The following is a 26367-nucleotide window of genomic DNA, read 5'->3' as shown; positions in this document are numbered from 1 at the left end:
AAGTTTGGGAATGAAATAAGCTAGTGATGAATTCCTTTATTAAGCTCTAAATAAAAGTTGTTGTGTTTGGGTTTGTGGTTGTACGTCCAGTGAAGAGACTTGCATCCAAGTCTATTCTGATGCCAGGAAGCATCATTAGCACCTCATTGTAAGGCCTGGTGTCTTCATCCACCTGTGAAGTGGGTAGTACTTGTTGCCTCACTTGTTAAAGTAGCCACTTAAAAAAAAACAGAAAGAAAAGAAAAAAGGCTGGGCACAGTGGCTCACGCCTGTAATCCTAGCACTCTGGGAGGCCGAGGCGGGAGGATTGCTTGAGCTCAGGAGTTTGAGACCAACCTGAGCAAGAGTGAGACCCCATGTCTACTAAAAATAGAAAAATTAGCTGGGTGTGGTGGTGCATGCCTATAGTCCCAGGTACTTGGGAGGCTGAGACAGGAGGATCCCTTGAGCCCAGGAGTTTGAGGTTGCTGTGAGCTATGATGATGCCATTGCATTCTAGCCTGGGTGACAGATAGACCTTGTCTCAAAAAAAAAAAAAAAAAGTTAACCTTTACGTAAAATGCTGCTCTTCTACTAAGCATTGCACATGGATTATTTAATTTGTATAGATTATTTAATTTTCATGGAGTATTTAATTTACTTAGATTATTTAATTTACATGGATTCTTTAATTTACTTGGAATATTTAATTTAATCCTCACAATAATCTAATAAGAAAATGGAGGCACGGAGAAGTTAAGCAGCTCCGCAGCCAGTAAGTAGGCAGGGAGACCCTTTCGCTCTGGCAGGTATGGAGATGTGGGGGCATGCCATCTCTGCAGAGAGACCCTGCCTTACCCCCGTCAGCTGGCTTCCCATCACGTCTCCCTGGTTTTTCTTCTTCTTCATATCATTTCCTAAAACCGTCTTTCTTCCCTGTCTCCCCACTAGAATGCGTGAGAGCGTCGGTTTGCACTGTCCCCTGCTCTGTCCCCACCCCATGTCCCAGGTGCCTGTGCCTAGAACCATCCTTGATGTGTGGTAGGCTATCGGTGAATATTTGTACGCTGAATTTCACTGGCTATCGGTAGAAAACCGTTTGAATACTGAACACAGGATATAAAATTATATAATTTATTAAGAGAAAAAGGAAATTGAGAGACGTTTCAGCTCATGGGAGTTTCTGAATGGCAACCCCCTGACCTCCCAGGGTATCCTCTTGTCATTCTCTGCTCCAGGAGAATTTGAAGGGACATGTTTGAGAAGCACCAGCCTATGGAAAGGATTTGGCATAGAGATTTGCAGTGATAAGATTTGAATTCAGATGAGGCAGGAACTCTAGGAGAAAGGGTGTACCCCCTATGCCTGATGGCATGATAGGACGTAGGCAAGAACTGCAGCCCTTTGCTGTGCCATAGCTTTTAAATAATTATAGCAATAATTAATTAATTGATGTCCTGGGGCCATTATCATATGTGAGGAACAGTCTTAGAGGTGTCACTCCCAGGCGAGGTGTGTATGTAGGTTGTCAGACTCTGCAGTTCTTTCACTTTCGTGGGTTTCGATTCCAGAACTGCTGCACATCTGAAGTCACTTGGCTTCCTTCTGCCATCCTCCCTCACCATCCTTGTGTTGGAGAATTGCGGTCAGCCTTCGTCTGACACAGAATGTTTCTCACCTATGGGGGTTTGAAGGTTGTTTATTTTGAGAGACTGAACCTATTTAAATTAACAAAGTTTCTCTTTTTTTTTTCTTTTAGGAAAAACGCAAAGCTGAGGAAGCCCTCAGTGACCTCAGACGTCAGTATGAAACCGAAGTAGGAGATCTGCAGGTGACCATAAAAAAGCTTAAAAAGGTAGGAATGTGGCAGCTAGACTTTAGGAACAGCCTTAGTGTCTCAGGGCTGTTAACAACTACAAAGTTTTGGAATCGTGCTGAAGTGGCAGATAGAATCAGATTTCAGGTCAAATGGACTCCTTGGAAAGACTTTTTTCTACAGGTCTCTGAGTTCCTCTTGTGTTTCGGGGGCCACCTGTGTTTTGTGGAGATCTGATAAATATTTCTGATCCCTTGAAGAGTTGTCCGTCAAACTTCAGTTTGCTTCCTTAGTCTTCACCAGCCCTGTGCCCTCACATCCCCATGTCCAGTGGACTCTCTGCTCCGTGACAGCGGAGGCACCGACTTTCTTGGTCATTCTCCTGTGTCCCTGCCCCTAGTTTACTGCAAGGTGCATGGTAGGTCTGTGGTGACTATTTACTAAATGAAATGACTGTTGCTGTCCTAACTAGAAAGTTTCAGATCCAGGGGACCCCTGGTCAGCAGGAGGTGAGAAAGAACTTGTGAAAGTATGAGCAAAGGTGTGATGGGGCTTTGGCTTTTGCTCTACTTGGTTTCTAATGAGCAGGGTCTGTTTCACTCGGGAATGTGCTGGCAGCTGGCTCTGCAGGTGGACGGAGAAGAAGGGAGGGATTTGTAGCATTTGCTGATTTCCATGGTATAAATAACATCGTTACTGATTTCAAGCTACCAAGTTGGTATCACTAAATTCAGAGTTGGGAAGAGATGCTTAAAAGTAGACTGTCACCTGCCGGCTCTAGCACTGTGTTGGACTCACTTCTCGCATGTGAGTTGTTTACATAACTCATGGAAATACTTCGCTAAAATGAAAATGAATGGTTAAAAAATAATCACCCAAGAAAGTGATAATGAGATTAAGTGACAATTAACTGTATTTTGTAGGCTATTGTAATTTAAACCTCTGGGATGATTAAGAACTCTCCTTCGTAGCCTTCCTGGAAAGTTAACATCAATGTCAACTTTATATTTAATTTTCAAAAGTTATTAGACCGTACATACTATGTTTGGATTACAGAACTCAGTGGGCCAATCTCCTGTTCATGCCAGAGCCAGAGATTCTCCTATTAATAGTAACTGTCCTCACTTATTTCTCTGGTTTCTTGAATCTTTAGACATGACAGTGTCTGCAAGAAGAGACAGAATTTCTTGCCCTTCTGTGGCATATGGTGAAGACTAAATGTCACCGAACAGTAAGAGAGGACATAAGTGAGGAGTGAGGAACTCTGAGTCCTTGTTCAGACGGTACCAGTTTCTCCCTGAAACAGCTGGCACAATTACCTTCGCCTTGCTGGTCTTTAGTTTCTCATCTAGAAAATGGGATTAATAATGAACTGTCCTACCCAACCATAATAACTGATAATTTATTGACTTTACAGTTTATTAAGCTCTTTTTCATAATTTTAAAAAATTGAATTGTCAAACTGTCTCTGAGGAAGGTGTAAATATCCTACCTTTACAGCCAAGGACTGAGCTCTAGAGAAGTTAAATAACTTGTGCAAAGTCACACAGCTAATAACTGGTGGCATCATCTCACTACATGGTTTGTGCTTTCTCACTTATTCCAGACTTCCTGCCTGCCCAATGTGGTCATTACACAAAACAATAAGAGAATGTATGTGAAAGGTGGTGAAGAACCGTAGGAAAGTTTACAATGTGTTACAGTCAGTGACAACTTACGTCACTGATTCTGAGAAAATCATTTTTCCCCACAATTTCTCTTTTCTGAAGTCAGAATGCTCTTCTTCCCGTCAGCCACGTGGCAGTCATGACGTAGTCGTGTAAAACCTTCCCTTGGTACCACCTGGCCAAGTGAAGAGGGTCCAGAGTCACACTTAGCCTTGATGGAATTGGGATCCACTTCGATCGATGCACACACATTTTCTAAATGCACACAAGTCCCCTCAGTTCCCAGGGATGTAAGTTAGTTGTAGGAAAGACATTTTTTGTTCTCCATGGTGTAGATGTTCCTGAACCAGTTTAGTCTGGTAATTAATACTGATGAGTCAACCGGCAGGCAAAACTCACATATGTATTTGTGTAAGTGTGTGTGTGTGTGTGTCTCTAGCTTCATGTCATACTTAGATTTCATTGATTTGGGTTATTTCATAAGAATTTTTTAAATTCACCATGAAGAAAACATGGGTGAATCTGACATTAACTCTGCTTTTACAAAATCTTACATTCTTAGGAGGGGAAATAAGACATTCCTACATAATTATCAATATAATACTGGATAGAAAGTGTTAAGTGTGCATAATATAAAGGAGAATATAAATATCCAGACTCAGTGAAACTGGAAAAAGCAAGGACTGGGTTGTCTAATAGTTAAATGGTTTCTAAGAAGAGCTTTTCAATTGTTTCCAAGAAAATTTATTTAATAATAAAAACTTTTAAAAAATGTTTAAATCGTTTAGAGCAAATCTTTACATTTTTATGGATTTTATGTGGTTTAATGATTTATAAACTTGCATAATGTTGAAAATCGAAGACTTCTAGAATTTCCATATCTGTGTTCAAGGATAGTCCTAAACTTAGTCAAAGCAATTCAAAGTGAGTTCATTTGTAAGCGCACAACCTTTATTTGCTCTTTCAGCTCGAAGAACAATCAAAACACATAAATCAAAAGGAAGATGTGGTTGCATTGAAAAAGCAAATTTATGATCTATCAATGGTAAGAATCACCTTTTCACTTACGAAAATGCACTTCCTGTTAGAGTACATAATCGTGCTGTTATTTCAGTGTTCCAGGAATAGCAGCTTATGGAGAAATTAATACTATGGTTAGAGAAAGTCTTCAAAATACATTTGAGCAAAGGTATTATTTATGCAGGCTTTTTCCCCTCAATGATATGCCACTTATTGTGAAAGCTTTTAATTTATTTTTTATTCAAAGTAGTAAAGACATGGTGCTTCAACTTTATGGAACATAGTTAACCCTGCGTTCTTGTAGCATTGGCTCTGGTCTGTGTCCCCGGTTTGGGGAGATGAGGATGTCAGTGCCTTGCCCTTCCTCCAACTTTTCTCTTTCAGTCTCTTTCCATCTTCTGCTGACTATATCTTTACTTTTTCTATGACAAAATTGAATATGTATATCTGTTCTGCTATCATGATTAAGTTTTATTTATTTTGATTTTAGGTTGACTCTAAAATTCAAAAGCAAATAACATTTTTTTTATTATGATACTAAATACTTTCATCACAGAGCCAGGACGTGAGCAAGGATTGCACTTCTTTCTCTCCAGTCTTTATCCCTGTACCACTTAAAAGAGAAAGTTCCTGGCGTCAGTGTCTAGTGAATTCCCTTAATACAACAGCAGTTCCAAATGTTGCATCTTAGTTGGCTTTGTATTTGGTTCTTGACTTTCTTATAGAGTTACCTATTTTTCTTGGATTTTCTGGTCGAGGTTTTGGTTTCTTGTTGTAAAAAGAAACTCTAATCATGATATCACTGATACTTTGACTTCTTATTGAGTCTTCCCAATGCATGAAATTTATTTAGCTTTTCTCCTTGAATATATTAATTTTAGAGTCCGTGAAATTTCAGTTCTTATTGGACTGATTGTTTTTTAAACTTACTACCAACATATCATCCTGGAATTTCTTTTTATTTGGTCCTTTGTTGAATCGCAGTGTTTTGCGTATTACAGTTTTTGTCCTTTGGGTTTTCATACTTATTTTGCTGTAGTACATCCTTAAGGAACTTCTTCAGAAAGGGTATGTGAGAGAGAAATTTTCTCAGTTTTTGAATATTTGAGTATGTCTACATTCCTCTCACAATTTGTTGAGTTTATCTGGATAAATAGGCTTCTCTTGGACTTCTCTGGGGTTTATTTATTTAGGTCTTTTAGCCACCTCTCCCTGCCCCCCACGAAATACGCAATCCTTGGTGGTCTGTTCGTATTTTAAAGTAAAAGATATTTAGCTTGATCATTTTGGGTGGCTGATGTAAGAGTCCTGTGTTTCTAGGTAAATAGCTATTTACCTCAAGGCCCCTCCTCTGAGAGGGCATCTTCCTAGGAGCTCTGTGTGTGCAGGTGGCTGTCACACTGTGGGCCCCCAGTCATCAGAATGAGTGAGGCAGGGATACTCAGAGGGGAGCATTAGCTTCCCTTGTAGAGTCATTCAACTTTTAAAAGACAGTCTCCCCGTCTTGTTGCCTCTGGGATCTACCCTGGCTATCTGCTCTTCTTTGCTAGGGGTGAGAAAGAGGGTGGGCTTGGCGGGGCTCAACATACAGTTTTAATCTCTATTTCCAGCCCCATGTCTCATTCTCTCTTTCTGGCTTCGGCCTGGCCCCTGCCTCCCTGTGTTCTACATCAGAACCTTCAACACGCTTCTTCGAGATTTCCTTTCCCCAACTCTCTCCCCTTTGGCAGTGCATTTGCATTCAGTTTCCATTTTCCAGAAATGTGTGTCAGTCACTTGACTGCTCATGGGTCCCTCTCGCCTTCTTTTAACTGTTATTGGTTTATTTCCTTTGGTATTTCTTGTTAATGTTTCAGAAGAGGAAAACGACAGTCATGTACTCAGTCCACCATCTCAAACGGAAACCTCCAATTTTTTTAAAGAAAAATAAAGAAATTTCCTAATCACACAGGCTTATTTTTAAGTACAAAACTTAAAAATGTTAAGTGATAAAATTTATGCAAAAAGTAGCCAGTGTACCTGGTAATAGGTACAATTAATTCCACTGAATGTTTATCAATAGTTTGCAGCTCTTATTAAGTAAAGAAGGTATCCAAATGTTTGGTGTTAGTTAATTTGCCAGTGACATGTGAAAGTTCATCATGATACACTCTTGACTGTTGTAATTTGGTACCAAATGTCACGCATAAAAAAATGTAGAACAACTTTAAGGATTTAGATTTTTTACACTTTATTTATTTATAATAATTTCAAATTACCTTAAGGTGACAATTAGGTCTTCGAACACCAAACCTTGAAGAATGGTGGAAGGGTGGGAGGTGGCGTATGAGAGGGCTACGCTACACTTAGCGTCATTTCTCCCAGGCAGAGGAAGCTGAGGCTCCGACTCTGATACTCTGCTGTGTTGCTTTTCTCTAGGAAAATCAGAAAGTTAAGAAAGATCTTTTAGAAGCACAGACAAGCATAGCCTTTCTTCAGAGTGAACTAGATGCTTTGAAAAGTGATTATGCCGATCAGAGTCTGAATTCTGAAAGGTAAGAAACTTTGCATTTCTCTTTTTCATTTGAATGGGACATTCCTTTGGATCATCATCCAGGCAAATGAAGCTCATGTATGTGAAGCTATGTAATAATAAAGGGTGAGCTATTAACTGTGCTAATATGTTCTTTCCTTTCTAATTATTGTACTTTCAGTGTCAGATTTCCTAATGCTTTTTTGTTTTGATTTTTTTTAAACAAACAGATTAATTAGTTTAATTATCGACTGCTTAGGACAGTGCAGGGCTTAATAATTGTTAGACTGGGAGCTAGAAGAATATACCTAAAGTATCAAGAGTCAGTGCTCAGTGCTTTATAGGTAAGAATCCTGGCCATAAAAACGTAAGAAAGGGAAAGCAGACCTCTTAGGCAAGTCATTTTATTTTTCTAAGTATTAGTTTTGCAGTATGGTGTTAATAACGTAAGACCTAATACATTCACACACTCATACACAATCACAGACATGTATTTATATATAAAGGATATAGGCATGGATATTTATATAAGCATATATAAATATAATAGTATAGATATTTGTATACATATGTATCCCCTAGGACATGTAGACTTGGGAAAAACATCTTGTTCTTTGTCTTCAAACTTTAATCAGAATTAAGGTCTTGTAATGGAAAACAGTGAAACATTTATTAAGTACTTACTGTATATATAGGTCCCCAAGCTAGATAAGGAGTTGTGAGTGTAGAGTAGATACAAAAATGAAAAGATGTGGTCTCTGCTTTTCGAGTGCTTCAAGTTTAGTTGGGAAAAAAAGCAAAAGGATTCTGGAGTAAAACATCATAAGAGCTAAATAATCTCAGTAGTGCCACCACCAGGGTCGTGGTTTGGGTTAATTGCCATGTGATCACAGAAGAAGTTTTTAGTTGAGAAGAAGTGAAGAACTTTATTAAAAAGGAGACGGTAGAGGTGCGCTCAGGTGGAGGGATAGGTTTGTGCTGGTGAAAGGGGGAAGAGGCAGCAGGGACAGCAACATCAGCTGTGACACTGCCACCTGCCCGGCTCTGTCCTCGGTGCTTTACTGGTACTAACTCATTCAGTCCGGGGAACGCCCCATGGGATAGGGACTTCCATTATCGCCATTGTACAGATGGGGAAAGAAAGTCTCAGAGACGTTCCAGGTGAGACAATAACCAAAGCAGGGGCAGGGACATGGATGGGGAAGGATAAGTCTGGCTTGGGGAAAGGCGGTCAGACTGCTGGATAGAAAGAAATATTTTGAGTTGAAAAAGCAAAAGATGAAAACAAAAGTATAAAAGCTTATTTAAGGCTATAGTGTTAGGGGCCCAGAATTTTGGGCTAAGGAATGTAAATGCTTATAGACAATTGGGAAACTTTTAGCTTCATCATCCAGGGAGCAAATGGAAAGGATCTTGTGGACAAAACTTGATAGCCTGAGCGTCTGGGGATGCTAGCGATGGGGTTTGTGTGCTAAGGGTGAACTGCTGGCTGGAGGCAAGTGGCAAAGGCTGTGAGTGTGCAGTTTGAGGAGGGGCCAGGGCTTCCATGATAAAGCAACAGAGGGGTGGCTGGGGGAGTTTCTAGCAAGCCTAGCAAGCCAGGTCCTGCGAGTATCTCTGTGGCTTAGGGTGAGAAGAAGAGGGAGAGCAGGGGTAGGGTTGAGGCCAGGAGAGGAGAAGGAATCACAGGAAGGGAGAAAATAGATGGAGCTGGGATTATGTAAGGCTTGGAATGAGCAGAGAATGCTCAGAGGATCGAGGGCGCTGCTTGCATGACAGGCTGGGGAGAGGGGACTCAGGAGCTGGTCAGAGGTTCAGTCCCCGTGGAGAACAGAGCCAGGCAGCAGGGGCAGGGATGGAAGAGCTGGTGGGTACCAAGGTGCAGTTGAGGAGGAGAAACTCCAGATTTCTAATGTCAGCGGTGGGGCAGAGGCTGGCACGGGGCAGCACAGGCTGTGGGTGTGTTGGTGGAGTTGCAGAAGAAGAAGGCTGCTAAAGCCACAGTGGCGTGGAGCAGGCAGAAAGCCACGGCCAAGGACACTCGTCTTTGAAGAACGTGGAAGAGGTTCTGGGAGGGCGGGTGGAGGTGAGGCAGGACTGACGTCTAATCCTCATTCAAACATAAGATGTAATCTTACAGGGATCTGGAAATAATCCGAGAGTACACAGAAGATCGAAATAGTCTTGAGAGGCAAATCGAAATGCTCCAGTAAGTGCACAAATCAAATCTCATCACATTTACGTTTTACTTATTTCTTGTTAATAAAACATGCACCACGTAGAACACAGGTTGCCATCTAAAGACTGGGTGTGCAGGTTGGCGTATGTTCCTTCCCATGGCAGTGGAGATACCTCAGTGTATCTGCTTTGCTTCCGACGCTTCTAATCCTAAAGACGTGACTCAAATGCAGGGAATACAGTATGATTCTCTAAAACTCCTCAGAAGTCAGGGGATCTCTGCCAGTGTCTTTTTTGAGTCTCTGTAAACAATGGCCCTGACCTCTGGGCTCCCTCTGCGCTCCCTCTGCACACTGTGTCGGTCAGGCTCCTCACGTCCGTGAGGGCCACAGGGCTCTGCCCACATAGTCATTCATTCTCAATTTGTTGTGCATGGTTACAGGTGTATTTTTTCTTAGGTTGTTTTTTTGTCTTAGGTTGTTTTTCTCTCCCCAGATGGAAGTATGATACTTGCTCTGTCAGCGTCACAACTAAGTTGCAGTGATTCCATCCTCTGAGGGTCTTCCCCACAAACCTCGCCTCTCCCTCCCCTTTCTTTCTTTTCCACCCATGCAGTATTTTCTTCTGGTTTTAGTTCCACCAAATGAGGTAAAATGAGGCTTGACCAATTTTTTTTATTACCATTTTTAAATGCTTATTAACTCTCACCTGTGGCAACCGTAGAGTTCCTTTATGACAATAATCTTTTGAGTTCATTCTTTCATTCATTCAACATAGTTTTAGTGAGCACCTTTTACAGGTCAGGTGTGCCAGGAGCCGAGGACTCCTTGTAGGGCTAGTCTAGGGGAAGGAGGCAGGAACTGATCCATAATCATAGAAATACATATGAGTTGCCAAGTGAGAGAGATACGGCAAAGGGGAGGTCCATGCCTCCTAAGGGAGCTCTGGCCCATCCAAGAAGGTCAAGGAAGTGTTCCCAGAGGAAGTGAGGACTGAGCTGAGGTGTGAAGGATGAACTGGCCTTAAGCAGGAGCAGATTAGCCAATCTGTGAGGTAGGGGCTCTGTTAATATCCTCATTTTATATAAGAGAGCACTGAAGCTCTGACAGCTTAATTGACTTTTGTTAAATCAAATGGAAATACGTACCCGAGTTGGGATTTGGACCCAGATCTGACCGAGGTTACCATCCAAGTGCTTACCTGGTACGTGATGGTACACCAGGCCTCGAGTAGGATGCCAGGGGTGTGAGACTGGCAGAACTTAATACATCCGTGCCTGACCCTGGGGTGTGTGGACTGGCTGACTGGGTTCAGACATTTAGGTAACAAACATGCATGAAACCTGCTCAAACCGTGGAGGTACCTGAGGGAAGAGTGAGCTCCAACAGCGCAGCTAATTCATTCCAAAAATGCCCCAAGACCTTTAAAGAGCAATAACTAATCAATTAATTTGTTGTAGTTTCAGTAGTGAATCGTGATCTCAGTTTATGGGGTTTGAAAGGAGTTGCTAGAAAGTTGCAAAAGGTGATGTTATTCCACATTCCGAATGTTACACCTTGAAAAGAAGGTGATGACATTGACCCCCACTAATACGTCCCCTGTCTTTGTCTTTATCTGTTTGTGTCTTTGCTCTGTAGAACAGCTAACCGGAAGCTGCATGACAGTAACGACGGCCTTAGGAGTGCCCTGGAAAACAGTTACAGCAAATTCAACAGATCCTTGGTAGGCCATATAATAGATACTATATTTTGTTCTTTTTCATGGTAGAGTATTTTGGAGGTGATGAAAATCATGTAATTTCTTAGAGAAGAACTTCATGGAGATCCTTACAATAATGAAAAACTCTTGCCATAACATAAAAGGAGATAACATTTTTCCAAATTAAAAATTATGCTACCCCTCTGTAGAAATAATTGCCTCGCTGTTAACCCAATTCTTTTGTTAGATGTTCTAGGAAACTAGAGAAAGATGTATAAGGTGACAGCTTTGCCCTGGGAGAGTTTATAATGTAGTAGGAAGTCAAGATGTGCACAGATAGATAGCAGTAATGTAAGAAAAAGTGGAAAATTCCATGGAGGTAAAAATAAAATATTGCCCCATTGAGAGGAGGGAGAGGGGGGTCTGGCTGAGGGGTGGGTTTAGACACACTGAGTACTATTTATGACGGTCAGATCACCAGAATGGGGCCTTGGATTTCAAACCCTCCTGCAGAAACAAGCTAAGTCCCATTTGGAATCTTGAAGACTTTCCCCAAATTGCATTTGTCATAAAGCCTCTTATCCCACTTTTGGGGACCGGCTTCCATCATAAGATTCCAGTGCCACATTTGGATATGGAAGAGTCAGTCACTAAGCCAAATTATGGTTTGAGAAGAGGTTAAGTCCAAGAAATTTGGTGTCACAGGATCCTGGCAAACTGGGGAGCCGGAGTGCTCCTTTACGGAATGTGCAGTAGGCTTTGGAATTAAGATATGATCAGGAGGAGAGAGTACTACGGTCGGTTATCTTTGTTGCAGATTTTCCTTGATTTTCGTGCTCACATTTGCTCCTGTAGCATACTGAACTTTTAGTTACATTCAAAGTTAAATAGTATGCTACAGTTAAAAAAAAAAAGTGTGTGTGTGTCCCTGCCTGTGTGGGTATAAAATGTTTGCATGGACTAACAAATAATTACTTATATATTACAGCGCATAAATAATATATCCCCAGGGAATACAATCACTAGAAGCAGTCCCAAATTCAGTGGTCATTCTCCTCAAACTCCAGGCTATGACAGGTATGTTAACACCTGCTTACTTTTTGTTTGACTTCTGCATCAAAGTTAAAAGGAAAATAAATTTCCTTGGAGGTGAATTAAAATAATGGAATGTATTTTGGTCACTAATTTCTGTCATCTTATTTTGAAGTTCTGAAATGCAAACCATGTAAAAACTAAAAGTAAAAATGTTTCAGGGAGGGCAAAGTTATTTCCTTAAGATGTCATGACTTAGTTTTATATATACTCACAGTTACCTCACCCCTCACATCATGTCTTGGTTCTTAGAAGTGGACTCAGAAAGAGACGTTTCAGGGAAACCAGTGGAGTTGTGGTATATGATGTTGCAGTGAACGTGGTCTATGACGTTGAGACCGTTGGCATGACCTGTAAATGTTTAATAGCCCAGTGTAGTATTACGTGAGCTAGTTGCAGGAAAAGGAAACTTTCAAAACAAGTGGAAGAATGGCTAGTAGATGTTTATAAGCTACTGTATTGAAGGAGTCACAGAGGCTTACCAAAAGTTAAACTTTAGCCCTGTATTTAAACAAATGAACTAAAATATTGGGCTTGTTATTGCTTTAGACCTAGTAGCAAACACTTAAGGATTACATGTGTGTATATACGTATACGTCCAGTGTTGCTAATGAAAGAGTTAATTTTGTAATATGGCAAAATTTGAAAGTGGAAGTAAAGGCATCAGCTAAAGGTTTCCAGTTCTCCCTCGCTTTGTGACTTTCTGATTCGTGTTCATCCCCTTTTCATTTGGGTGCTTTTGGTAAAAAGAATGATGTACTTAATATCCCGATGATAGCAAATGATCAAGCTGCCATCCAGGAAGGCCTGTTACCAGCGCTTATTGGTGACCATTTCTAAGAAAATTCTGTCCAGGTGTAAAATGTTTTTATTTTTTACTGATTTGTTATATAATACATTTTAATGGCTTACTGATAGGCAGTTGAGAAATACAGATTTTTTTAAAATGTGTAGGTGTGATGCCATTTTTTCTTGGCTAACATTTAAGATCAATTCTGAGCAAATTGGGGGAATGGTATATAACTGAAAATTATTTCAGAAATTTTACCATGATTCATTTTGAAGAATAGACACCATACATAAGGTTCATAAATACTGAACTAAAAGCTCCTCAACAGAAGGTGCTAAGGGACAAAGTCTTCACATCACTGGCCCCTGCGAATGACAAGAACATAGCACTCATGTGCTCATCTTGAACTGTAACTGGAGGCCACTGTTGCCTGGAGTGATGTTCTTTCTAGGGGGTGATTAATTTGATACAAGATGTTAACATTTGTTTTCTTCTTGATGCTAATATTAAAGCTTAATAAAAGCATGTTACACGTTTAATTTTATTGTTTTTATAGCTTTATTTGATTTTTAACTTTATAAAATTTTTATTTATAGTCAAATTTTGGTTGATCTTAATTTATAAATTTGGCTTTGTGTTTTTTGTAAGAACTTGAACCAAAAATAAAACTTCTTTTATATTTTTACACAGTTAATTGTAATGAAAACATTCTTGGAGAAGGTAAAAATTGTTCACTCTGAAAAAGATATGCATTTCAGTTAAGTTTGAGAAAGTTTGATATGTACCTATCATTTTAATTCAGAGTCTAGATAGATATTCATGAAGGTGATCCCTCAATTCAGGATTTCACTTCTTTGCTCCTTATCAAAAATACAAATAGGTTTTTTTTAAAAAAAGGTCTGACCAGTGATGAAGACATAAAATAGTTTTCACATTATAACAGTTTTCTTATGTACCTTACAGATTGACTTAAAATGTTTCGGAAGACTTTCTTAAATAATGAAACAACAAAAATATATTTACACACCCACACACATATTTAGTTAGCTGTATAAATTGAGATATGGTATGAAATTCTTGCCTCAAAATAAAGACTTAATAATTGAGCAACATAGAATAAGATGTTAATTTTTTCCTCACTTATAAAATCTTAGGGTGTCACAAATGGAAAAACCCATCAAGTCAGGAATTCCACATTTATCTGAGGCATCTCCCCATGAAGCCTCTCCTGTAGGGGTGTTTCTGGACTGTGTATCAACACTGAGTGGCAGAGTACTCATCTCATACGTCAGCCCACACGTTCCAGTACCACATATTTCTAATCGCCTGTCACCTTTCACCATGTCGATTAGAAATAGGATTCCCAGAAAAGTTTACCTTATGTTGTCTTGTGCAACCTGAGAGGATATATCCTTCTTCATGTGTCAGCTCGTCAAGTATTTGAAGAGAGAAACCGTTGAGACTGAAGCTGAGTGTACTACACTGTTCCTCGCATCTGAGGTTTTGAGTCTCACATTACTGGGCTTGTCTTTCCTGCCTGGGTTTTCAGCATCCCTTGTAAGTAGAGATGTTACCCGGAAGTGGACACACTGTTGAGAATGTGGTCTGACCACATTAGAGTAAAAAGGCTTACATGGTGTATGTACATTTCTATTCACACAACTTGAGATTACATTTATGTCTTGGGCATGCTGATTCTTTTTGTATCTGGAAATAGGGTGATTTTAAAAAAATAGCTTCATTGATTAACTGTTCAATTTGAGGGTCTTTATCTTGATTGTTACACAGAGTGAACTGATGCTGCTTTGAACATTTTGTTTCCCGTGATACCTAATAGTGAACTACACCGTGGCTCTTGGCAAAAGTGAGAATGTCAGTTTCCTCAATTCCACGTAATAGCGTGTGGTCTGCTGCCTGTGCGTTCTTTGGCATCGCTAGCCCTCGGGTAAAGTGGTCTCCTCTGTCACCAGGTCATTTCGCCCTGCCTATGTGGATGAGGACTGCGACTCCTTGGCCCTCTGTGATCCTATGCAGAGGATGAACTGTGAAGTTGACAGCCTGCCTGAGAGCTGCTTCGACAGCGGCTTGTCTACTCTGAGAGATTCCAACGAGTATGACTCAGAGGTGGAATACAACAAGCTCCAGAGGGGATTTCAGAGGATACACGCGGCTCAGGAGAGCTTTGGGGGCGATGCGTCAGACACAGATGTAAGCCCCAGAAACCACTGCTCTCCTAGGCCTGGCCTTTGATTGAAATCTATCACCATCTTTGCCCTTTGTCTGTCATGGAAATCCATTTTAAAGGTCACGCATATGAAGCATACCCAGAAGAATGTTCTTTCCTCCACCAAGTTAGAGAGAAAGTCTCATACATTGCCATTCAGGGCCACTCTTTTCCATAACGGCATCAACTGTAGATTCAGTTGCATATTTTTCTTCTCTTTTATCTATGATATATATGTGTAATGAGAGACTTTGTTTTTTAACTGCTGTCTTTTTTTAAAAATAGGTTCCTGATATAAGGGATGAAGAGACATATGGTTCGGAAGGGGTGGCTTCTGTCTTGGACTGGAAGCCCCAAGGCTCTGTTAGTGAAGGCAGCATTGTTAGTTCATCAAGAAAGCCCATCTCGGCACTTTCCCCCCAGGTAGGTAGTTTCTGGGACACTCTTACTCATGAACACTGATGATTTTCGGTGCTATGTTACTTATTAGGAAGAAAGTGACACTACCTTTATCACGCACTGTCCTTTTTCCCCCCAGACAGACCTAGTGGATGACAACCATAAAGCTTCTGGCTCACAGAAGGCTTACAAGATTGTGCTTGCTGGGGATGCTGCGGTGGGGAAGTCTAGTTTCCTCATGAGACTTTGTAAGAATGAATTTCGAGGAAATACAAGCGCCACCCTGGGTATGGCTCCTATTTCAGTTAGTAACGGGAAAATGACCTTCCTTAGCTTGAATTTTTTTCCCCTTTGGGATTATATACATAGATACACAGATATACAGATCTCTTTTTCTCTCTGTGTGTACATACGTGTGTGTGTGTGTGTGTGTGTGTGTGTGTGTGTGTGTGTATCGTTGACTAGTGAATGGTCCTTCTCTGCTTTGGCTAAGGCTCAGCTGTCGGAAGAGAAGTCTGACAAAGGACAGAGCTCTATCTGCTTAGCCAGTGGGAGGAACTGAACCAAGTTTAAAGCCTGAGATGTCAGATTCATCTATTCAGCGTATATTTCCTGAGTCCTGCTCAGAGCTAAATACTGTTGTAGGTGCTAAGGACGAACAATGAAAGCCAACTAAATCCCAGCCTGCAAGGAATTTATATCCCAATGGAGGGAAATGGACAAAAAGCGAATTTAATAAAATGGGATTTGGGGAGAGTTGCGGTTTTACACATGGTGCCTAGGGAAAGCCTTTCTGATATGATGTCATTTGATGTTGATAAAGTGACAACATTGATGGCCAGTTTGTCATTGTGGTCAAAAAGCCACGCTCCCTTCCCACCTTCATAACAGAAAAGTAGAATAAGTAGTACCCTGATTTTCCAAATTTGCATAATAATCAGTAAAAGGAGTTGAAGATATGCAAATTATCATTTATTTTTCCTCTTCATCTAAAGCGTTCTTATTTTGATAACCAGAAATGTTGGAACAGATTGATTGCCCTCTTCACAATGGGCGTCTTTGTAAATTTATGGTTTTCTGATACACTCTTCAAGATAACAAAGCTGAAAGTTCACTTCAGTTTGATTCATAAAAAGACTAGAGTATTTGGTTTGGTTGCTGGAGACCATGATGCATGTATGTATGTGTGTGTGTGAGTGTGTATGTGTGTACACATACACTCATATGCCCATATATACATACACATGTACATATACCTGCAGGTGCATATCTACACACACATGTGCTCGTAACACATATATACACAAATACATATACGAGGTCTGTCCAGAATGTATCCAGCCATTGTTAATATAACAAGAACGATTTGCCCAACGTTGATGTATCCAGAGGCAGCCAAGGAGACTAGACTGGAATGCGCATGTGTGAACAATGGCAACTTCACTGTAGTAGTGGGGTGAGCATGTGTGCTGTGTGGCCATCGCATTTAAAATGACGGAGTGAGGTGGTCGCCCGGCTAGCTCAGTCGGTAGGGCATGAGACTCTTAAAATGACTGAGTGAATAGAGCAATGAATCTGCATCAAATTTTGCCTTAAGCTCGAACATTCCTCTGCAGAAACTATTCGGATGATTCAGAAAGCTTTTGGGGATGATGCAATGAGTGCAGCTCATATAAAAGCTTGGCACAAATGCTTGAAAGATGGCGGAGAATGTGTTGAAAGTGATCCACGTTCTGGAAGGCCTGCAACAAGCAGAACACCTGAGGATGTTGAATGTGTATGGGTTAGGTTAAAAGAGGCTGGGAGAACTGTATGGAGTCCCAAGGCACCTACTTTGAAGGAGACTGAGGTGTCGTTGTCCTATGTACAAATGTTTCTTGTATCTTCTATCTAATTCAATAAATATCTATTTTTTGTATTACATGGCTGGATACTTTCCAGACAGACCTCGTATGTACATATACATATACACATGCACATTGATGCACGTCCACTCATACACACATGCACACACGTACAAATATGACTGACTTCATCTAATCATCTGAGAAAATAGAACATAGATTTTTCCTTTGTCCTTCGATTAAATCCATCCCCAAGTTGGCCAACCTGCAGATGGTGCATCCGCATGCGCATGTGTGGTCTGACTTATAATTAGTACCAGAAGGTAACTCTCCTTAAAGGCCATGTTCGTTCCTTTCTACCTTTCTGAGCTTGGGCTTACTGGCTTTTGCCTCATCTAAATAGGGCTTGAAAGTAAAAAGCCAATGCAATCGTTTACGTCATGTTCTCCACTCTTGTGTTCTTTCTCAGGAGTCGATTTCCAAATGAAAACCCTCATTGTGGATGGAGAGCAAACAGTTCTGCAGCTCTGGGACACGGCTGGTCAGGAGAGGCAAGTACTTCCCATCATATTTCGAGCTCTGCTTGGGTTTGCAAAGACAAGTCTTGTAGGAGAGTTGATGCTCTTTATACTCATAAAATTAAAACATGCTTTATAATTATACAGATAATCATCATTTTAAGAACGCTATGTTTTCCCACATCCTCTCCTCCTTCATTTGTCTATGGGTTGTATGAGGAGAAGGTCTTTAAGCTTCCTTTGAGCTGATGTTTAGTTGGGACAAAGAGAACGGCCTTTCCTAATGAGAGAGACAAAACACTCCCGAATGCACTGACAGTGTAAGGAGTTACTTGGCTGTGGAACCATAAATGATGGACGGGAGAACCAGTCAGCTCTCTTTGGTTCAAAAAGAGGTACAAACTAAGTAGCAGATGCACATCCGGTGATGGTACCTTATCTTGCATCCATTGCCGATAACCAGAGCATTAAGCATAGGTTTTAATCTTGTCTAACTCTGGAGACAGAACCTATTCAGTTGTTTAACACATAAGTGTGGAGTGCCTGCCTCTGTACCGGGCACTGTTTAGCATGCTAAGATTGAACTGGGAACAGACACAAATACCTGCTCTCATGGAGCTCATATTCTCTAGCAGACTGGGAGTTTCTTTTTTCTTTCTTTATTTTTTAATTTATTTTTATTTATTTATTTATTTTTTTGAGACAGAGTCTCACTCTGTTGCCCGTGCTAGCGTGCTGTGGTGTCAGCCTAGCTCACAGCAACCTCAAACTCCTGGGCTCAAGCGATCCTCCTGCCTCAGCCTCCTGAGTAGCTGGGACTACAGGCATGCGCCACCATGCCCGGCTAATTTTTTCTATATATATTTTTAGTTGTCCAGCTAATTGCTTTCTTTCTATTTTTAGTAGAGACGGGGTCTCGCTCTTGCTCAGGCTGGGGGAGTTTCAACATGTTAAAAATATTCGTGGTTGACATGGCCCTATTTAAAATACTTACATGATATCGAACTTGGTTTAGAGATTGGATATGTGCGTTGAAGTGTGCTTTTCCCCGTGGATCCTCCCACCCCCATGTGTGTAAAGCTCTGGCATGCTGTGCTGTGCTGCACGGCCAGTTCTTCCACACACGTGCAACACTCCCTTCCTGCTACCCCCAAGTAGTTTTTTCTCTAGTCTATACCTCCTTCTAGCCGCCTCTGCCTGCATCCCACATGGGGGTTCTGGTAGTTTGTTGCTGAGGTTGAGATTTTTAGAAATGATGCTCTCAACCTTGTCCTGGTTATGCTTTGGGGTGGGTAGACTTTCTTGGGATTGTTTGGGACGTAAAATGAATGGCTTTTCTAAGTCAGCCAGATTCTCATCCTGTTACCTTTCACCAGGTCATTCGAGGCCTTGGAGATGGCTATTTCACGGTAATATGTTATAGTTAGATTCGTCTCAATTGGGGCTGATTTTAGAAGATGAGGAAAAAAATGAGCATAAAAGAGAAGAAGGATGAGGCAGCACAAAATGACTGATTATGTACATTTCTCTTTCCCAGATTCAGAAGTATTGCCAAGTCTTACTTCAGAAGAGCAGATGGTGTTTTGCTGCTGTATGATGTTACATGTGAGAAAAGCTTCCTGAACGTACGAGAATGGGTAGATATGATTGAGGTAAGAAATCAAAATGGAGAAACAGAAAATTGCACGAGGGAGTTATATAGGCTGTCTTAGAAAATGCTGTTGCTCTTCTTTGTTGGAGTGAACTTGATTAGAAGCCATTGATCCAGTGGCGTCTCCTGTCAGGAAGACTTCGATGCTGGAGGCAGAACTGGCAGCATGGTCTCTTCCTCGGAGTTGGAAGAGGAAAAACTTCCTCGGCAAGTTTCTGTGAAGCCAAGGACACAACCAAAGGGAACTTCTGGGAATACAACTTCCAGGTTTTCGTATAGATAAAATCAGAACCCCATGTAAGCAAAGCAAAATTCAGGCAACCTAAGAAGAAGCAGCTCTTACAAACAAGGAGGTGGCGTGGTTGGGTGTGTAGGGGCTTCCATGTGTGAGAAGTACAGGCAAAACACCAGCTGGGTGTGAGCATGTGCTGAAGTCCACGTTCTGTGGCAGCTGTCTTCTCAGCCTCATTCTGGCTGTGGTTTGGGGTCTTCAGACATCTCAAGGTACTACTGAAATACCAGTTGGTATTTTAAACATGTAGGGCAGAGTGTATGCTGTCTTTGGTTAAATGGGATGGTGTCTTTCATCTGAGGAGCTTTCATATCCTCTTGTTTCATGGTAACTAAGTTTTAAAAGTAGGAAATGACTTTGGCCACATTTAGGGTGCTGTCAACGTTATTAATCAACATAACACTACAGTTCAACCTATGGTTCAGCACACTCTTGAAAAATAAACTAATACAACTTTTCAAGTAAGTTTATTATCTGTAATTTCAAACAGGCATTAAATTGCATTAGCGGCTAAACAGAGAACCGATTGCTGTCTGATCTCAAGTTAGCCTCTGGCATTAATGTTCTCTTTTCTAACTAAAGAAGTAATGTGAGAAATGACTGATTGCAATGGCATTAGGAATTCCACAATGATAAATAAATATGCACTTTTTTCTACCAAAATATCATGACTTAAAATGATTATAAATGCAATGAAAGTGCGTTCACATCTATGTAACATTTTTACTTCAGAAAATTTTCCACATGTTATATTCATCTCTCTAACATCTACGAAAGGAAGTAAGAAATGTTATTCTCACTTTTTATGAGAAACCTGAGGCATAGAAAGTATGTGGCACTTGCTTGTATTTATTTAGTGATATGAAGTAGAATGGGGGCTCAAATCAGACCTCCTGATCCAACACCGGCTGCTACTTTGATAAAGCACCAGAGTGAGCAGTAGATTCCTAGAAGAAGAAGACTTTGATGCCCAGAAAGGAATTCCCAGGGACAGTCGTGCATAGAGGAGCGGCAGCTACTCAAGGGAGCAGATGGAGCTCCCTGGGATACAACAATGTGTCTAGAGAATAACGGATAATCCCGTTTAACTCATATACACCGGTATTTAGAATCTATAGACAAACACTTTATTGTTGACATTTTGGACTTAGTCTTCACTTTAAATCTTTCGATTATGCTCAAGAAAAGGAAGCACAAAAGGCAAGGTTAGCCGCAGTGGAATGGCCTGTAAGTGGAGTGGCCCACTGCTGCCATTTCCTGCGTGTGCTGAATAACATTTTCAGCCATCCTTTTCATAGCGGCTGAGAAGGAAGAAAACTATAGACAAGGTGAACTCTGAAATTTGTTTCGGGGGAAAAAATTAGATACCATGTGGTATTCAACTTTCACCTTAGGAAAAGGGCACAATGAAATTTCTCCATGGTTCACTGTTGCTAATTTGAACATTGAATTGTCCTAGAGGGCCAATCAATTAATTAATTTAGAGTTATTTTGTGTTTTTGTTTATTTTATTTCAAAATATTAAGTGGGAACAAATGTTTTTGTTACATGGATACACTATATAGTGCAGAAGTCAGGGCTTTCAGTGTGTCTGTCACCTGGACAGTGTTCATTGTACCCAATAGGTAAGTTTTTATTCCTCCCCCTTTCCTCCCCCCTTCTTAGTTTTCTTTGTGCCCATGTGTGCCCATAGTTTAGCTCCTCCTTATTAGTGAGAACATGTGGTGTTTATTTTTCCATTCCTGAGACACTTCACTTAGAAGAATGGACTCCAGTTCCATCCAAGTTGCTGCAAAAGACATTATTTCATTCCTTTTTATGGCTGAATTGTACTCTGTTGTATATGTATACCATATTTTCTTTATTCACTCATGAATTGATGGGCACCTAGGTTGATTTTGTATCTCTGCAATTGTGAATTGTGCTGTGATAAACATTCGGGTGCAGGTGTCTTTTTGATAAAATGACTTCTTTTCCTTTGGGTAGACACTCAGCAGTGGGATTGCTGGATTGAATGGTAGGTCTCCTTTTAATTCTTTCAGGAATCAGTACTGTTTTCCATAGAGGTTGCACTAGTTTGCGGTCCTACCAACACTGTATAAGCGTTCCTTTTTCACCACATCCATGCCAGCATCTGTTGTTTTTTGACTTTTTAATAATGGCCATTTTGTAGAAAAACAAACACCATATGTACTCTCTAATAAATTAGAACTAACTAATGGGCATATAAGTGCATAGAGGGAAGTAAAAGTCATTGGAAACCAAGCAGGGGAGTGAGGGGAGGAGGGGGCCACAAAAACCCATCTAACAGGTACAATGAACACTATTTGGAGGATGGGCACATTTGTAGCCCTGACTCAAGCCACATAACAAAAACATTTGTACCTCCTTGGTATTTTGAAATGAAATGAAATAAATTAATAAATAAAACACTTTTTTTTCCACACACAAAAATAGTAATGGCCATTTGACAGGGGTAAGGTGTTATGTCATTATAGTTTTAATTTGTATTTTAGAGGGACGATTTATATGGCCACCATAAATATGGGCAGAGATGAATGTTGCAGTCATGGAATAGGCCGGAGGGTTGAGAAGCAGTGGACTCAGTGGTGAATGGACCCTCTGAATTAATAATTGATACCCTGTGGTAGAAAACCACAGGGTTATAAAATCTTGTAATAGAATTATGGCTAAAATAAAATTTTGACCATTTATTTGCCTGTCATGAAGAACTTATTGATCCAATATCTGCATAGAAGCTGGGTGGAGATACTTGGGATATGAGATCTCTTCCTGACTTTCACACTTTCACAAACATTTTTTGATCATCTTCTTTGTGTACACGAACCATTCTAGGTTCTTGGGATATATCTGTTAATAAAACAAAGCTCTATCCTTGTGGAGCCCTTATTCTGGGGGGTTTGGGGTAGGGTGGAGGTGGACATATGAAAAGCAACAAACAGAAAAAAAGAACTAATATGCTAGAAAGTGATGATGTTATAGAAGCAAAAAGAGAGCAGGTTAAAGGCCTTGCGATGAGAGCGTGGTCCACAGTTCTCGTTGGTGCGATCAAGGTGGCCTCACTGTGAAGGAGAGGTTTCAGTCAAGACTTGAAGGACGTGTCGGTAGTTACCTGTATGACTTTGGGAAGTCATTTAGCTGTCCACGTTCTTAGCTTACTTAAATGAATATTTGACTAGTAATTTCCAAATAATGCCCCTTGACATCATCCTCAGGTGATCACCAAGAAACAATTAATTAAGAGCACACGAATGGGTGAGGCAGCTGGTGTCAGAGAGGGACTTCCATTCCCTTCTCCCCTTTGCTTTTATCTCACTCTGGTACCTTCGGTCAAAGGAAAGTTGTCTGAAGAGAAGGAAAGTCAAACATGATTTCATTTTAAAGCTCATTTCTTGATCCTGTACTAGGTATAGCAGCGAACCAAATGAGCACCCACTCGAGTCACTGCCAGGAGGAATCTCCACGTGGTTTTGTCAGGGCGGCCGCGTCTCTTGTTGAAGACCCAGAAACCTGTGTTTCTGTGCTTGGTCAGGTTATCTTCTTTGACTGTCATCACAGCCTGCTGAGGTGGGCTGTGCCCTCGTTAAGCCCTCCCTTTTACAGATAGGGAAACTGAGGCAGAAACCTGGCTGCCTCAGCTCTGCCACTCACATCTTACGTTCCCGGAGCTCCACTGTGACACTTCACATACGCTGATGTGGGAGCATCGTCCTTAGAATCTACTATTTTGAATGATAGATAATTGGCTCTTTATAAGAAAAATGTTGACCTTCAGGACTTTTGTGTTTTGCTTTTGTTGTAAATCGGAGAGCAGTGAGTATGGAACTTTCAAACTCCACTTTTGTCCCATTGTAACAGAAGAATTACTTGTGTTTTTCGTACCTGAGATAGTGAACTTGACTTATAATCACTGTTGTTCGACGTGAAAGTTGTAGAAAATTATATGGGCATCACAGCCAAATATCCTTCTGTGGTCATGCCTCTTGGGTTGTATCGGTTTGTAGTGCTCTGTGTGCTGGAGGTAAGAAATTAGCAGATGTATGTTTCCTTTGCTGCAGAACTGATTAATCCCAATGCCTTTTACCCTCTTCGTTAACCTAAGGGTGGAGTGTTGTATGGTGGCAAAGATTATGGAGTTACTTTAGACCCAGGCCGTGGTCCTTACATGTTCTTATTTAACCACTCTGAATTTCAGTTTTCTCACCTGTCATTGGGAAAAAGTATGGCTGTTTTGAGAGGTATTTTGAGGTTTAAAGATAGCATCTGTACATTGTTTGGCACACAAGGGGCAGTGGGAAAATTCTGCTGCTGCAGCTGTTGTTGCTATTATCATCGTCATCATAATCTGTCCGGTGTTTGATATTTGCCCATTTTTTTTCTTCACGGTAGGATGCAAGCCATGCGACTATTCCTATCATGTTGGTGGGAAACAAGGCTGATCTTCGTGACACTGCTACTGCAGAGGGACAAAAATGTGTCCCAGGATTCTTTGGAGAAAAATTGGCCATGGTAAGAGTGAGTGTGGGTCTAAGTCGGAAGAGAACGTAGGAATACAATGGGTTCAGAGTCTGTGGCCTTTCACTTTTGTCTACCTTTGCTTAGGAGGTTCTTTGATAAACCTCTACCCTGTTTGATGGGGTATCAGTCCTTCTTCCACAGTCCTCCTTCCATGATTCACTTCCGTTCGTGAGCGCAAGTAATTATGCTGAGGATTCAATGCCCCATGAAGGTAAAACAATCACATGATAATTTTCCCCCACTAAGTATCACTGACAAAAAAAGAGTCAAATAAACTCATCTTCTATCTCCTGACTCTCACCTAGTTCCTGGAATCCCTCTCTAGTCCTGGAATCCAGGTAAAGAATGGGTGTCCTGTTTTGAAAAGATGGGTTTGGTTCCAGAGGGTTACAATGCCAAGGGACAGGAGATGGTGCAGTGTCTCACCTGGGTGGAAGGGAATTGAAGACTTCTTTGTGCCTGGTTGGAATAGTCTAAAATTATTGGGGTCATGGATTTGTATACAGCAATAAACACATTCAGAATATGACCATGGACAGTATTTATTCTCCCGTTACTGTCATCTGTCATCTTGCCAGAATGCTGTGCGGCCCTCTGTGATGTGTCTTACCTGTGCAAGGAACCAGGTGCACGTGGGACCAAATAAGTTCACAGTGTAGCAGTCTGACTGGATGTCAGTGTTGTTGTCTGTCATCATCAGCACCAGGAAAGCATGTGAACTTTAAAAAGAAGTTTCAATTTTACTACCGTAAATGAGAAAAATCCTTCTTGTTTTAAATTTGAGAACTGTAAACCAAATGTGATAAAGGTCAAAACTAGGCAGTGAAATGCAGGGGAGATTCGCTTGACACATAATTTACTTGTATCCACCATGTGACAGATACTTTATTATGTGCTGGGCAAAGCAGAGGACAAAACAGACGTCCCTCGCCCTTGCTTGGTTTTCTGTCTGGGGGAGACAGATGTCAAACTCCTCTAAGCCACGTGCAAACTGTCCCCTTGGGACAGCCCCTTGGAGTCTAGTCGTTCTTGGCCACCTGCCAGTTGTATTCCCTCTCCGTGATTTCTCGGCGTTCCCAAGATTTGCTTCCTTGTGCATCTCATGACCTCTACCCTCTTGCATCCTCATCCTCAGGATCAGTCTCCGTTTCACCCCATAACTTCCTGCAGACAGAAGCCAGCAGCAGTGCTGTTTCTACTAGAAATATATTTGCTTTTTGATTTCTGTAGATTTTCTGTGGATTTGAGGCTCATGGAGTCTTTCCCTGATGTCTAGCTATTCTCTCTGTCCCTGCTCCAGAGCAACCATCACAGCCTCTCCTTGTCGTACATGGGACCATCTAACCCAGGCCCACAGAACACTCAGTTCTTTAGTAAGAGAAAAAGTCTCCTGCTTATCAGACAGCAACACACAAAAATAACTTGAGCAATTACAGCTGTGGCAAGTGCTGTACAGGAAGAATACAGAGGTTTTATGACAGGAAGTCCTAGCAGACGTTTCAGGGTTAGAAGAGACTTAATCTTAACTTTAAGGAAGGATTATCTTAAAAATTCAAAAAGTAGGTAGGAGTCAGACTGGCGTAGGGGTGGAGGGGGTTGAGGTGAACTTAAGAAATGGGAAGACCAAGTGCAAAGGTCCTGTGGTGGGAGGGGATTGGGGGACACTGGGGAAACAGGAAGGCCTGGGCTACTGAAGCTTGGTGACTGACAGGGAGGCAGTGGGGGGAGGTGAGGCTGGGAGCCTGGCCGGAGCCATGTCAGGCTGGGCCTTGTCGGCCATGGAAAAGCATTTGCACGTTACCTGAAGAGGAATGGGAGGCATTGAAAGGTTCGAAGGGGAGAGTGACATGATCAATTATCATATTTATAACCACGGGGAGGTGAAATAATAGACGACTAGAAAAGTCCAACAGTTTTAGCAACACAGAGGATGCTGGATCCTGGCGGTTCAAGGTGATAGTGTGAAGGAGAACGTGTGTTAGCTGCTGGCCCAAAGGAAGCATGCTTTCCTTAGTGGTACCTTTCAGCTATGATTTTTATGTCTCTCAGATTATTTGATAGCAAACATTTGGCGGCATGTGACTGACAGAAATAAAAACCATAAAACATGAAATTTTGTGTTTTTTTTAATGCAAAGTAAAAAATCTC

The 26367-nt window shown here is 41.1% G+C and overlaps 1 protein-coding gene across 1 annotated transcript in view; it reads left to right on the top strand.

Moving 5' to 3' along the window:
• The window catches only part of RASEF (RAS and EF-hand domain containing), a 65501-nt gene that overhangs the window by 31584 nt on the left and 7550 nt on the right, over positions 1–26367 (top strand). The window contains exons 4-15 of the mRNA XM_012640027.1: positions 1739–1834; positions 4430–4507; positions 6901–7016; positions 9135–9203; positions 10810–10894; positions 11859–11947; positions 14723–14960; positions 15262–15399; positions 15515–15662; positions 17689–17770; positions 19275–19389; positions 24091–24210. Coding sequence (XP_012495481.1) covers positions 1739–1834; positions 4430–4507; positions 6901–7016; positions 9135–9203; positions 10810–10894; positions 11859–11947; positions 14723–14960; positions 15262–15399; positions 15515–15662; positions 17689–17770; positions 19275–19389; positions 24091–24210 — 1374 coding nt within the window. The remainder of the gene's footprint in view (positions 1–1738; positions 1835–4429; positions 4508–6900; positions 7017–9134; positions 9204–10809; positions 10895–11858; positions 11948–14722; positions 14961–15261; positions 15400–15514; positions 15663–17688; positions 17771–19274; positions 19390–24090; positions 24211–26367) is intronic.

Source organism: Propithecus coquereli, unplaced genomic scaffold (assembly GCF_000956105.1).
Source record: "Propithecus coquereli isolate 6110/MARCELLA unplaced genomic scaffold, Pcoq_1.0 Scaffold147, whole genome shotgun sequence".
NCBI classification, from domain to species: domain Eukaryota; kingdom Metazoa; phylum Chordata; class Mammalia; order Primates; family Indriidae; genus Propithecus; species Propithecus coquereli.
Note: the sequence above shows the minus strand (reverse complement) of the source record. Positions and strands in the feature narration are given on the sequence as shown.